We start from the raw sequence: 12,121 nt of genomic DNA, 5'->3' as shown, positions 1-12,121 counted from the left end.
TTAGCAATCAGTGTGAGAGCGATAGTAGGCCAATAGAAATAGAAAAGTTCCCGCAGACAAGCCAATGGTGTGGCCACATTGTTACAACGCTCAGCGAATCCCCTGCGGATCTGATGCAACAGGGCTGCAACTAAAGTTACACCTTCGAACTGCAACACGGTGTCCTTACGCTAGGGCTCACCGAGAAGTAGTGCCGACTGTACCGTAAAAGCTGAGCACAGCCCGGTTTTTGTTTACAGATGTGTTTATGCTTTTCATATCGTGTTTAACATGCTGCTTTGTTCTCGGATATATTAGTGTATGACACAAAGAGGGACTTTGTAGACTTTTAAGATTGTTTTTTCAAGTAGGAGAGATAGTTTTTCTATGATTTTTTTCCGAGAGGGTTCTTATTAAAAAGCAACACAAAGATAAAGCAAAATTAAATAAAGCAGATAAAACACTCTGCGACAGGACCCGTTAGGAGGAGTGTATTTAGCAGACACACACACACACGCCCTGCTCTCTAAATAATGGGAAAGTCCCCACACTGATGACGTAACGGCCGGGTGAACTCTGTAAACTGCGGATTAATTTGGTCTGCTGTGATCCGGTCCTGGCGTTTTAGGAGTTGCAGAAGTAGCGGATTTAAAAACTTTCTGTCTGCTATTCTGTTCGTCGAAAAAGCCCTTCATGAAGAGTCCGTCACTTCCAAAAGGGAAAAACATGGCTTTGTAAACTGTGACCGTCCTCCTGCTCGTCGTAAAGCTTCGTGTGCTTTGCTCCTGCAACGCACTTTACAAGAATATTCAGAAACTATGGGGTAAGTAAACTGTTTTCCAGCTTCGGGATCCGAGGAAATCGCAGTATCATTTGTTTTTTTTAGCTAACAAAACAGCTCAGACACTGTTTAAGAACCAATTTAGCCGATATATTGTGTTTGCGACTTCAGGTATTAATTTCTGTAATTTACATGGCTTTCTGAGACAATATTGCTACTTTAAAGGGGCCATATCAAAGTTGATTTTTCATGTGAAAAAATGTTGAACTTTGTTTTCTGCTTTTTTATAAGGTTTTTAAAACGTTTTTAAAAGGTTTATATCACGTACATAGTGTAAAATAACTTTGTGTGTAAAAGTTTTTAAGTGACTTAAAAGTTTTTATTATGTATTTGTAAATTATTATTTTAGCATAGCTTATTGTTTTTTTTAAAGTTGGTTCACATTATTGCTTGAAAATGAACTGTTCTGACGTCATTTAATAATTCCTTCACTACATGAGGTGACAGGTGAATGGGGTTAATTTGAACTCAGTAAATCTTAAAAACAAAGTAATTTTGTTGTTTTAATTTTCCAATATTTAATATTTAAGTTTTCTAATCTTTTGAGTAGTTTATCAATTTATTTTGAGTAAATATCAAATTTTGTAATTCAAAATTGAGCATTTTGGGGCATAAATAAGGGCATAAAGAATGAATAAATGTGACATGCGTATATTTTCTTAATATCCTTCCACAGGTCTTTCACTGCTCTTTTATCCATTCAGTGCACAATTTGTGCTTTTGAAAAATTTGATCGAAGCAGACGACATAATGGCGGCATCGATCCTTCGCAGCAAAATTCCTCCCATTTCCACAGGCGAGCTTGGCGCTCCCCTTCTCCGACAGGCTAGCAGCCACAGCCAATCACGGCCCGGGACAGGGGTGGAGCCAGCGGAGAAGCAGCACTTAATTGGTGAGTTTTGCCAAGACGCTTTTTTATTTTTCCACATCCCGAGGTTGGAGCCGCAGTGCAGCACGGGGCTAATGTCGTACAGTGAGTACAGCTAAGTGGATATTTATCGAATGCAGACGATGCTGTTCAATCATTTTCAGATGATCGGTTAGTTGTTCACTTGGATTTTTTTGGATGTATTGCTTGATTTTAACTTAAGATTTTTTTAACGTTTATCCTCTACACCATGAGTGATTAAAGATTTTTTTCTGAACTTGTACTTTTTATTTCAGTTACTCTAAACAAGCGCCTGAATGAAACAATGGATTGTTTTACTTACCGTGTTTTATATGGTTATTATTTTTAACTTTTATAGGTGATGGTCACTCAGATTGGATGACGGAAAAAGTTGATTTGTCTTCATTTGTGTCGACGACCGAGTCTTCCCCAAGCTCATCACTTCCACCCTCGCCACTAGAACAAGATGTCAAGGTGCCCTCAGATCTGGAGGTCATGACCTCTCTATTGCAGGAGGAGCTGGCTCAGCTGGAGGACTACTTCCGCTCTGAGTCCACCTCCACATCTACAACAAACAAGTTGGACAAATCCTCAAAATGTGACAAGGGTGCCCAAGCCATGGGCTCCCAGTCTTATTATCAGTTACCCTATGGCTCATATGGGACCAGCCAATCAGAAACCAGCCCTGTGGTTGTTACCTTGGCAACAGGGGAACTGGACCTGGCCAGCTTCTGTGGTGGTCCTATCGGAAGAACCAAAATTGCTCGACCCGCTCCTTACAGCTACCATCACCGCTACCACCACAATAACGGGCGAAGAATCATCAGTGAAGCTGTGAAAGTTGGGGAGGAAGTTGGACTTGATACATGGGGCTCCAGGGGAAGTTACTCAGGAAGCACAGAGTTGTCTGTGAACCACTACTCCACACTGAAGACAGTGAGTAAGAACAGCCTTGGTAGTGTTAAGAAGGTGAGAGAATGTGCTTTATCGTTGAAGGAAGAGGACAGTTATTGTTTTTCTGAAGGAATGTTTTGTAGCGAAGAGATTGCTCGAGGTTTTTGTCTTGGGGGCTCATATGATAGCCACCATAAGCGAGAGGGACAGTTGATGCACAATGTAAAGGTCAATGTAAGTTACGACAGCACAGGGCTTGATGTCTTACACTGCAACAAAGATGGAGGACTTTCTGGAAGTATTCCCCAAGAGACAATGGTGGCCGGTGATGGCTACTTCCATCAATCCATGGCCAGCACAGAGCCTTACCATAGCTTTATAGGTGACCTAGATCAGCCATCACAAGCACAGGCTGTAGAGCCCCAACATGGCCACTACCTCTATCCAGAATGCCTTGCAGACCAAAGCTACGAATGTCTGTCCAGAGGTGAGGGCGAGGGGCCGCTGATGGGCACCCCCATCCACCGCCCCACCCACAGGCTAAAGGATGAGCCCTGCTCTATGAAACCATCTCTGGTGATGAGTGCCGTGTCTCTGGAAAGCAGCAGTGGAGAGAGGAAGCAGAAGAAGAGAGACCAGAACAAAACAGCTGCTCACAGGTAAAACATTGATTCATTCTTTTTGATTTTTATCATCTTGCTTTTTCTTCTTTTTCTCTTAAAACTCAATAAACAATATATATGTTTTTTGTTGGTACTGTCATTTTTAGCCTGTCAGGACAGTTATGTTCAATAAAACACATTTGAACATTCACAAGCATTGGTAGGCAAGGCTATTTTCTAATGTTGTGGGATAAATATTGATGATATTTATTTATTTATTTATTTATTTATTTAAGCTTATCTATTAATCGATTAAATTACACTAAAAATTTGTTTTGGACACTTTAACATGACTGGAGTGTTACAAAACCCAGCCACCCAAGTGCTTAAAATGTCATGCAGAGTGTGGAAGAGGAGTGGAAAGTCCCTCACTCATAGCCAAATCCAGCCCCACCTAACCACCATTTCTGGTTTGTTAACTCACCTCTGTGTAAAATAACAAGCACAAAAAATGTTTTTATGGTAAAAATATAACATTCATAAACACTGAAGTAGGTAAAATAAACACCAAATCAATGTCTTAAAGGAAGGATGTCTGAACTGTGGGGTGTTAATCCACTCTAAACAGCTCAAAGGTCACTTTCACTTGAAAACCTGCGAAACCAATGAAACGCAATCGTTCTTGTTGCAGGTATAGGCTGCGTAAGAGGGCGGAGCTGGACTCTCTGGAAGAGGAGCTACATGGCCTCGAGGGGCAAAACCGGGAGCTTCGTGACAAAGCAGAGTCTGTGGAGCGAGAAATCCAGTACGTCAAAGATTTGCTGATCGAGGTCTACAAGGCTCGCAGTCAGCGGCTCAAACAGGATGGCAGTGCCTAAAACTCCCACGCTGACCTCACCTTCAAACCTCCCAACCAGCACCAAGAGGGGAATCCACTGGTTTTTGTCTCACAAAAATGAAATGATAGTTGCATGATTTTGGTAGTTCTTTTCTAACAAAAAAAACACACATATAAAAAAATTTGTTCCTAGAGGATGGCCAAAAAAAACAGCTTTCGACAGAAAGGACGTTTCCAAATGGGTGACTACACTATAACAAGCCTTAGTGAGGTGGCTTCTAAAGGAGATGCTGAACTTGTCCGTGACCACTGTGATCTGAACTGCACTCACAGCCTTGTGATGATGACTGAGTTTTACGCTTGCAACGATTTTATCGTTTACAAAATGCTCTTCGAATTAGTAGTGATTAAAATTTCCTGTGGTTTTTGTGACACACATTGGCAGCATCGAGGCAGACGCATAACTATTAAATATATATTTTCTATTTTATTTTCACTTAATAATGTTCATTTATCATTTGCTTAAACAATCTACTGAATAAAGGGATTGCTGGAAAACTTGTGTAAAATGCTCCACAAATATTCATCATCAGAAACATTTAGGAATCTGTATTGCTAAAATGTTGAGTATTTACACTTCTTTACCCCACTGAAATACCCAATGCATGTTTGATTTTGGAAAAGCATGTGCGAGTGTTATTTGAAGGCAATATTCTGTTAACTGCATGGCTTCAAGATCACCGCGTCAGTTTAACTGAGTTTACTTTCTTCTTCTCATCAGCTGGCGACTTTGCTCTCGAATTCTCGCCATCCGTGATTCATGCTCAGGTTTTGCTTTTCCGCTTGGAGAAACGGAAACATTCACCGGCTTCTTTGCTTTCTCTTCTCTCAGCTGTATTTTGCGATCAAACAATCACCTGTTGACGCAACAATAAATTGTTGGGTAATGGTACGACTTAATGAGAATTTTGTTTTCAATTAATCAATTTGATGTATCTGAAATTCAGGTTCCTTTTCATAATCAATGTCTTTGTCAGGAAATTCTACATCAGGTAAATTACAGCCAAATAAAAAGAAATTATGTAGTATCATTCATCTCTGCCTGTGGACTGTTTTTCACAGCATGCTGTTTTTTATGTGTTCATTCTGCTGCCATTAAAGCACCTCACAAATTCCATGACCTGCACCAAGAACAGCGCTCACACTGAATAAAAAAACAGTAGGATTAGGAGCTAAAGATGCAGAATAAACCCACCACCCCTCCCCTCATCTCTCTGCCTTACCCTTTAACTGTTTGTTCCAGGGCTGCAATGCAGTCCACCACTTATTTCCCAAGATTCACCACTGGTTGGCAGCACATCAAGGTCTTGCTTTGATTGATAGCTGACTGTTCCGTTTCAATACAAGCTGCTGTCCTTTTAGATTCAGGAGCTAGATATAGCGTCAGCTTGTCAAAATAGCAAAACAATGGGGGCCACCATTCATTGTTTTTTCAGACAACATTTAAACACTCTGTTCTGCACGATGATTGATCCTTGGGGGTGAGTGGAGCTGTATCAAGCTCCGGCAGTCAACAGACAAAATAAGTTGCCTATCTCATCTTCCAGCTTGTGAATGTGTGTGTGTGTGTGTGAGAGTGAAATCTCCTTGTATCTCTCCTAGCAGTCGTAGGCCTTTCAAGTGCATGAGGCAATATCACACAATACTTGCAGCAGGAGGAGAGATGCAAGTGAACTATCAGAATGAAAAAGTAGTGGGTTGATAGAGAATGCCACTAAATCTGTAGAGTCTCCTTTCTATTTATTTGATACAACTTAAAAAGCAACTGAAATGCTCTGTTGGTTATTTTTATTTTTATTTATTTATTTTTTTTCCCTTTCGGCTTATCCCGTGAGTTCAGGGTTACCTCAGCGGATCATTGTCCGCATGTTGATTTGGCACAGTTTTTATGCCGGATGCCCTTCCTGACGAAAACCACCCCAATTTCTACCGGGCTTGGACCGGCACTGCCCAGCTGGGGATGGGAATGGGCTGTTAGGGGTTCAGTGTCTTGCCCAGAGACACTTCGACATACAGCCGGGACCGGGGGTGCCCTGTGATTTATCTGGTTTGAAAATTTTTCACTATAACACTGAAATATTTCAGATAATATGTTGTAATTCATTTATTTTTTGTAACTTACACAGGTCTGTAAATGACATAAAGCTATATGAGCTAGACGCTAAAAAAAAAGGATAAACGACTATAGAGTATATATTTATACTAGACGTAAGGTATATGCCAGCATATTAACTATAAATGATGGATTTGCCGTTACATTATAATCACATAAACATCGCATAAACTATATGAATTTTATTATTTATATGGAAATGATAGGTTTATTAAACGTATGTGATATATTTTAATGTGCAATACAAATGTATAAACAAGATACACAAATGATGACAAATTAACTACTAACAACTACTACTCACAAGCTTTAAAAATAATGTCTTCAGGGAAGTTAATTTATGCCTTGTTTCACGTAGAAGATTCCAGTAAAATACTGTCCCTTCAGCTTCATTGCCACCAGGTGTCGTCCTAAGCTTAGAATAAGACAGTGGAGCCTGGCAGCTGTTTTTTTTTTTCACGGCACTGCACAGCTGGGGATAAGAATGGGCTGTTAGGGGTACAGTGTCTTTCCCAGAGACACTTCGACGTATAGCCGGGACCGGGGATCGAACAACTGACCCTGTGCTCTGTGGACGACTGCCTTTAAAAATGCCATGTGTAATATTCCACTGTGATGTGAATTGACTGTTAAGTGTGAGGATGTGTATGTTTAATTTTGTTGCACATAGTAGCAGCCTGCAGTAGAAGCTGATGGCTTTAAACATGCACACAACACAAACTTTCATCACTTTAATCAAAACAACACATCAAACAAAAACCTACAATTCATTATCAATTATAATCCCCCCCCCCAAAAAAACAACAACAACAATTTTAATAGTATAAGAAACAAACTATATCCTAAACCAAATGTATTGACAGTTTCTCTCTAAGGATAATGAGCTTTTGGCAATATTTTCCATATCTGTCCACCACAATGTCTGATAGAAAATACTGGATTACGTATAAAACAACCATAAAAGAAGATAGGAGAGCCTGTGATATGGACATGGAAGTACATGTACATATATTTTCATATATGTGTGTTTATATATATGAAAATATTTTATATTTTATACTGAGAGAATATTAAGCTTCTAAAAAGTGGAGCAGAAAGATTTTGGAGTTTGTAAAAATCTCTTAACTTATAAATCTCTTTTGCACTCCATGCTTATTACAGAAATTAGAGGGGTGTGTTTTTTAAATAATATTACCATAAGTCAAGTAAGGATCATAAAATCATAACTACTACCTAGTTTGCTGAGGATTCCTGATGATTTTATAATGTAAACAAAGCCAATATGTTTTTCCTATGTAATATTTTATCAGTTAGTTTTCCTCAGAAATGAGTGTAAAAACACATGGTAATCTGCTCACCATCCATCATACCTTAGCATGATTACTATACTTGCTGCCCTTTTCTGTCAATATTACGAAATTGGACTTTTTAAGTTTAATTTATTTATTTTTTGTCCTTTCGGCTTATCCAGTGAGATCAGGGTCGCAACAGTGGACTGTTGTCCGCATGTTGATTTGGCACAGTTTTTATGCCGGATGCTCTTCCTGACGCGACCCTCCCCAATTTCTACCGGGCTTGGACCGGCACCGCATAGCCAGGGATGGGAGAGGGCTGTTGGGGGTTCAGTGTCTTGCCCAGAGACACTTCGACATATAGCTGGGACCAACTGAGCTGAAGGATCATTAAATTCAACTGTATTTTATGAACAAGTTGTAAAGCAGCCATATGCATAGAATATCCTTTTTGATATCCATAATGGTGCTCTTAAATTTTTTTCTTTCATTTGAATGCTTAAGGATTCTTATTTATTTTTCCCATATTTTTGAGAAACAAGATAAAGTAGACACAAGACAATAATTTGTACGATTACCAGGATAACCGACATATAATAAAGGTATAACTGTGGCCTTTATAGGATCATTAGGAATATTCTGGATCTCCCAAGGATATGAATGAGAGGTTCTACCATATAATTAGATACTTTTAGCCATTGAACTAATAAACTACTGATCATGATCATCTGAAATGTTTTTATTTCAAATTTCTTTAATAATATCTCGTTCTTCATCTAATTGTGGTGGCTCAACCTGTACCTTACAGGGGCACTGTCATTCTAAAAATTCTACCTGAAAATCTCTGATAAATTCATTCAAGTGAAAAGAAAGGTTTTTTCTTGTTTCTGATTAATAGTTGATTGACAATGTTCCATGTGGATTTGATGTTGTTTGCGGACGTTGTGCATAACAAGTGCACTCTAAAAGCGCACTGGTCCCATAGAGGAAAGTCAAAGTGTCCCAGCAGCTGAAAGGATGATGAGAACAGATGGATGAAGATAAAAAATAGAACAGCAGTGCTAGGAGTATTCACATCCTTTGTAAAAAATAGTAAATACCCAAATACAAATACTGCATTACAAGTGAAATCACTCCATTCAAATCTTACTAAAAAGTACATCTTCACCAAAGGGCACTTATGATGTTCACTACAGAACTTTAAAAGAATTAAAAAACAAATATAATCTGTAATAATGTCTGTGTCTGTACGAGCGTCTTGCAGGGAACTCTTCATATGTTCCAGCTGGCATCACCTCATACAAGTGAATCAGTATAAAGTTGCCCTCATGTTTTGCTTCCTGAAAAACCACACGGGTTATCAGAGAGGTTCAACGTGTTTGAAGTGATGTGGCAATAAATCAGCATCAGTAACATCAGCCTGGAAGAGGTGACGGGTTCAAGAGCCACAGTTGTCTAGATATTTTATACATAAACAGATTAAAGGTTGGGGGAGCAGAATTCATCCTCAGGGCACCATGATTTTCAAATTTTCTAATACTAGAAATTAGAAAGCTGATCACAAACATTGCTTTGTTTTCCTCTAACTTTTATTTTGAAGCAACAAAACAGATTTTAGAGGTTAAAATTACAAATTATCTACAGTACCGTAATTTGTCATAATAACCCATAATCTCTTCAAACAAAAAGCTAATACAAACATATATATGTAGAAGGAATTCACACTGTTTGTCATTGAACAGTAAGACAACCATTCTTTGCCAAATTCATCCAATGTTCTTAACAATACATTTGTTACCCTAAAAACAGCGTAGTGCTGCTCCTATCTCACATTACTCTAATTTTTTATTACACAATAATTGTCATTTCCTGTATGTTAAGCTGCACGAATAAATCAAAAGAACCACCACAACATGATGCTGCCTCCACCATGCTTCACTAAAGAGGCAGTAATAGCAGGTGATGAGCAGTGTTCACCACAAATAAAGGTTGGAGTTCTGTCCAAAGAGTTTAAATGTGGTCTCATCAGTTGAAATAGCAGCCCTCATCCTCTCTCTTTATTCAGTAAGTGCTGGATTTGTTAGGCAACATTAAAGTAGATTCATAGTTTTAAGTCTTTTCTGACACATAACTGAATAGTTAATTTATATTATGGTATTATCATCTTTGCTCTTAAACCCAAACAGCAAAAACAAATTAACTATACAATTTACTTCAAGTTTGGTCCTCTATGCCAGAGGCCTGGGAGCTTGAGGGTCCTGTACAGCGTCATAGCTGTTCCTATAGGACTGCACTCTTCTGGACAGAGGTCTCAGATGTTATTCCTGGAATCTGCTCAAGCCACTCTCCCAGTTTCTATCACCACAGCCTAGTTCCTCTGAGTAGATTATATTCTTAAAATAAACTATAATTCTTAATCACCAGTATTGTGTTTACAGCACAGAATAAATAAGAGGGAATTAAAGAACTAAAAGCCTCTTGTTAAATTTGAACTTGTTCTCTAATATTTGTGGATGCAATGTTGTTAGTTAAGCCGGGGGTTGTTTTAAGAATCTCCAAGCTTCCCAGAAACTTGTTAGAGAAACGCTACTCATGAGGTTTTTCTGTGTAAAATGGTGACTAAGCTTGATATATTTTGACAGTAAGTCATGTTATGTTGCGAAAATGGGTTTAAGAAAACCGTTTTCCCAGGTAAAAGTTGTTTACCATAGAAGTCTGGCACGAAGCTGCCACAGCTGACATCCAGGCAGACCCGCCCAGCAAGCCCTGACAAGTCTAATACTTAAGAGGCTGACAGCTTGAGGGGAGTTGGTAAAGTTTGGGATATTTCAGCAAAATAGTCAGACATTTAAAGTTGTATGATGGGGCGACTGTGGTGCAGGAAGGTAGAGCGGTCGTCCACCAATCTCACAGTTATTGGTTCGATCCCCGGCTCCTCCGCTCACATGTCGATGTGTCCTTGAACAAGACACTTAACCCCAACTTAGTTGCTCCCGGTGAGTGTTGGCCAGCTGCATATCAGCTCCCCCATCGGTGTGAGAGTGTGTGTGAGTGTGAATGGGGGAATAAGAAGCAGTGTAAAGTGCTTTGAGTGCCAATAGGTAGAAAAGTGCTGTATAAGTGCAGAACATTTACCATTTACCATATGATAACAACACAGCTGGCTACAAAGGAGGAGGAGGGTGTTTGTTGTGGGGGGTCTCACAGCTCTCAGCTGTGGCAACCTTTATGTTCTGGAATAATAGTATGTAGAAAGAGAACCTTATTGGATCAAATAACTTTATTCTTTTTTTTTTTTAAGACTAAAATGCTCACATTGTTACAGATGCATGAATTCTGATAATGACAACCAATACCACCACCAATATGGATCCTTACATATTCCAAAAATACGAAAAACTGCTGAACAACTACTCCACTCACTATTTTAATTTATCTTCTTAAAAGCAAATTAAAAGTGGTCTCAAGCAATTCAGGTGATACACATTATCTTATATTGTGTTTAGCGAGATAACCCATACATGTTTGAAATTAAACAATCACGAATAAAAACCAAGTTAATTTTTGTTTGTTTGATTAAACATGTCAATATGTTGTTTTAATAATTTTTTGTAAAACTGCTGGTTGAAAGATTAACATCAGTCTGACACATCATGCTGTTGATAATATAATACAAAAACAAGCTGAAGGTAAAACTGATGACATCAATAAAGTGCAAAAACTGACCAAGACAATGACTCCTTATGACATTTCTATAGTTATTCCCCACTCATATTTCAATCATACTCTTAGAAAAAAAAACATTCCTGTTGACCTTAGATTATAAGATAAGATATAATATTACATACTATACAGGTGTAAATAAACAATCAATGAAAGATAGTACATGATTACATTTTGGTGGATTACTTTAGTTAATTACTGTCTTTCTTTAATCTGTAAATAAAACCTAACCCATCTTCTACTAGCATTAGATTGATTACTAAAGGTTACAGATTGTAGCTTTAATGTTTTCACACAACACCATCATGCTTTATTTTACAAGTAAGTAAATCCTAAATATCCTAAAAAAACATTTCCCCTTGCTAAGACAAACTTTTAAAAGATTCACAGTGCTGTCGTTTTGCTAGAGCACTTTGTGATACTTGATAATCACTTAACACAACAAGGGAAAAAAATGGGTTCCAGTGTTGGCAAATAAACTACAGGAGGGGGGAGGTAAAAAAAAAAAAGTAGCCTCGCAAAGATCATTTAAAACTGATCTGAGGTGAAAACTGATCAAGTGTTACAGCTTCCTACATGTGGAAGAAGAAAAAGTTAAAACATGTTTTGCTGCTTTAGCAAGTTAGATAAGTTCAATAACAGTTTATATCTGTGTTCAGTACAAGGACCATCTGTCCACATCTACACTGACCCATCTGTACTGTGTGTTAAAGGTAAAAAGGTCATGACAACGCAAACTGATTTTACTCCTCATCACCAGACAATACTTACTAAAATGTCTTGAGAAGTCCATTAAAATATTCAGTATATTAAAATTATTGCTCTAAATATATTTGGCTACAAATTACTGATACTCAAAGGGATCATATAGTGCTCAGGTGGTAAATAGA

At 38.3% G+C, this 12,121-nt stretch overlaps 1 protein-coding gene across 2 annotated transcripts; it reads left to right on the top strand.

Moving 5' to 3' along the window:
- The first annotated feature begins 575 nt into the window (after positions 1–575).
- atf5b (activating transcription factor 5b) lies at positions 576–5,138 on the top strand. Of its 2 annotated transcripts, XM_067508018.1 has the most exons (4): positions 576–802; positions 1,497–1,712; positions 2,068–3,262; positions 3,897–5,138. In XM_067508018.1, the coding sequence occupies exons 2-4, from the start codon at positions 1,571–1,573 to the stop codon at positions 4,081–4,083; spliced, it is 1,524 nt and encodes a 507-aa protein (XP_067364119.1). In that variant the 5' UTR covers positions 576–802; positions 1,497–1,570; the 3' UTR covers positions 4,084–5,138. The 2 variants fall into 2 exon arrangements, with proteins under 2 accessions (XP_067364119.1, XP_067364120.1); XM_067508019.1 differs by lacking the exons at positions 576–802; positions 1,497–1,712 and adding an exon at positions 1,760–1,859.
- Positions 5,139–12,121: the final 6,983 nt, after the last annotated feature.

The sequence above is a fragment of the Channa argus genome, chromosome 6, assembly GCF_033026475.1.
Source record: "Channa argus isolate prfri chromosome 6, Channa argus male v1.0, whole genome shotgun sequence".
Taxonomy (NCBI): domain Eukaryota; kingdom Metazoa; phylum Chordata; class Actinopteri; order Anabantiformes; family Channidae; genus Channa; species Channa argus.
The sequence above is the reverse complement of the archived record's forward strand: the minus strand, read 5'-3'. Positions and strand labels throughout refer to the sequence as shown.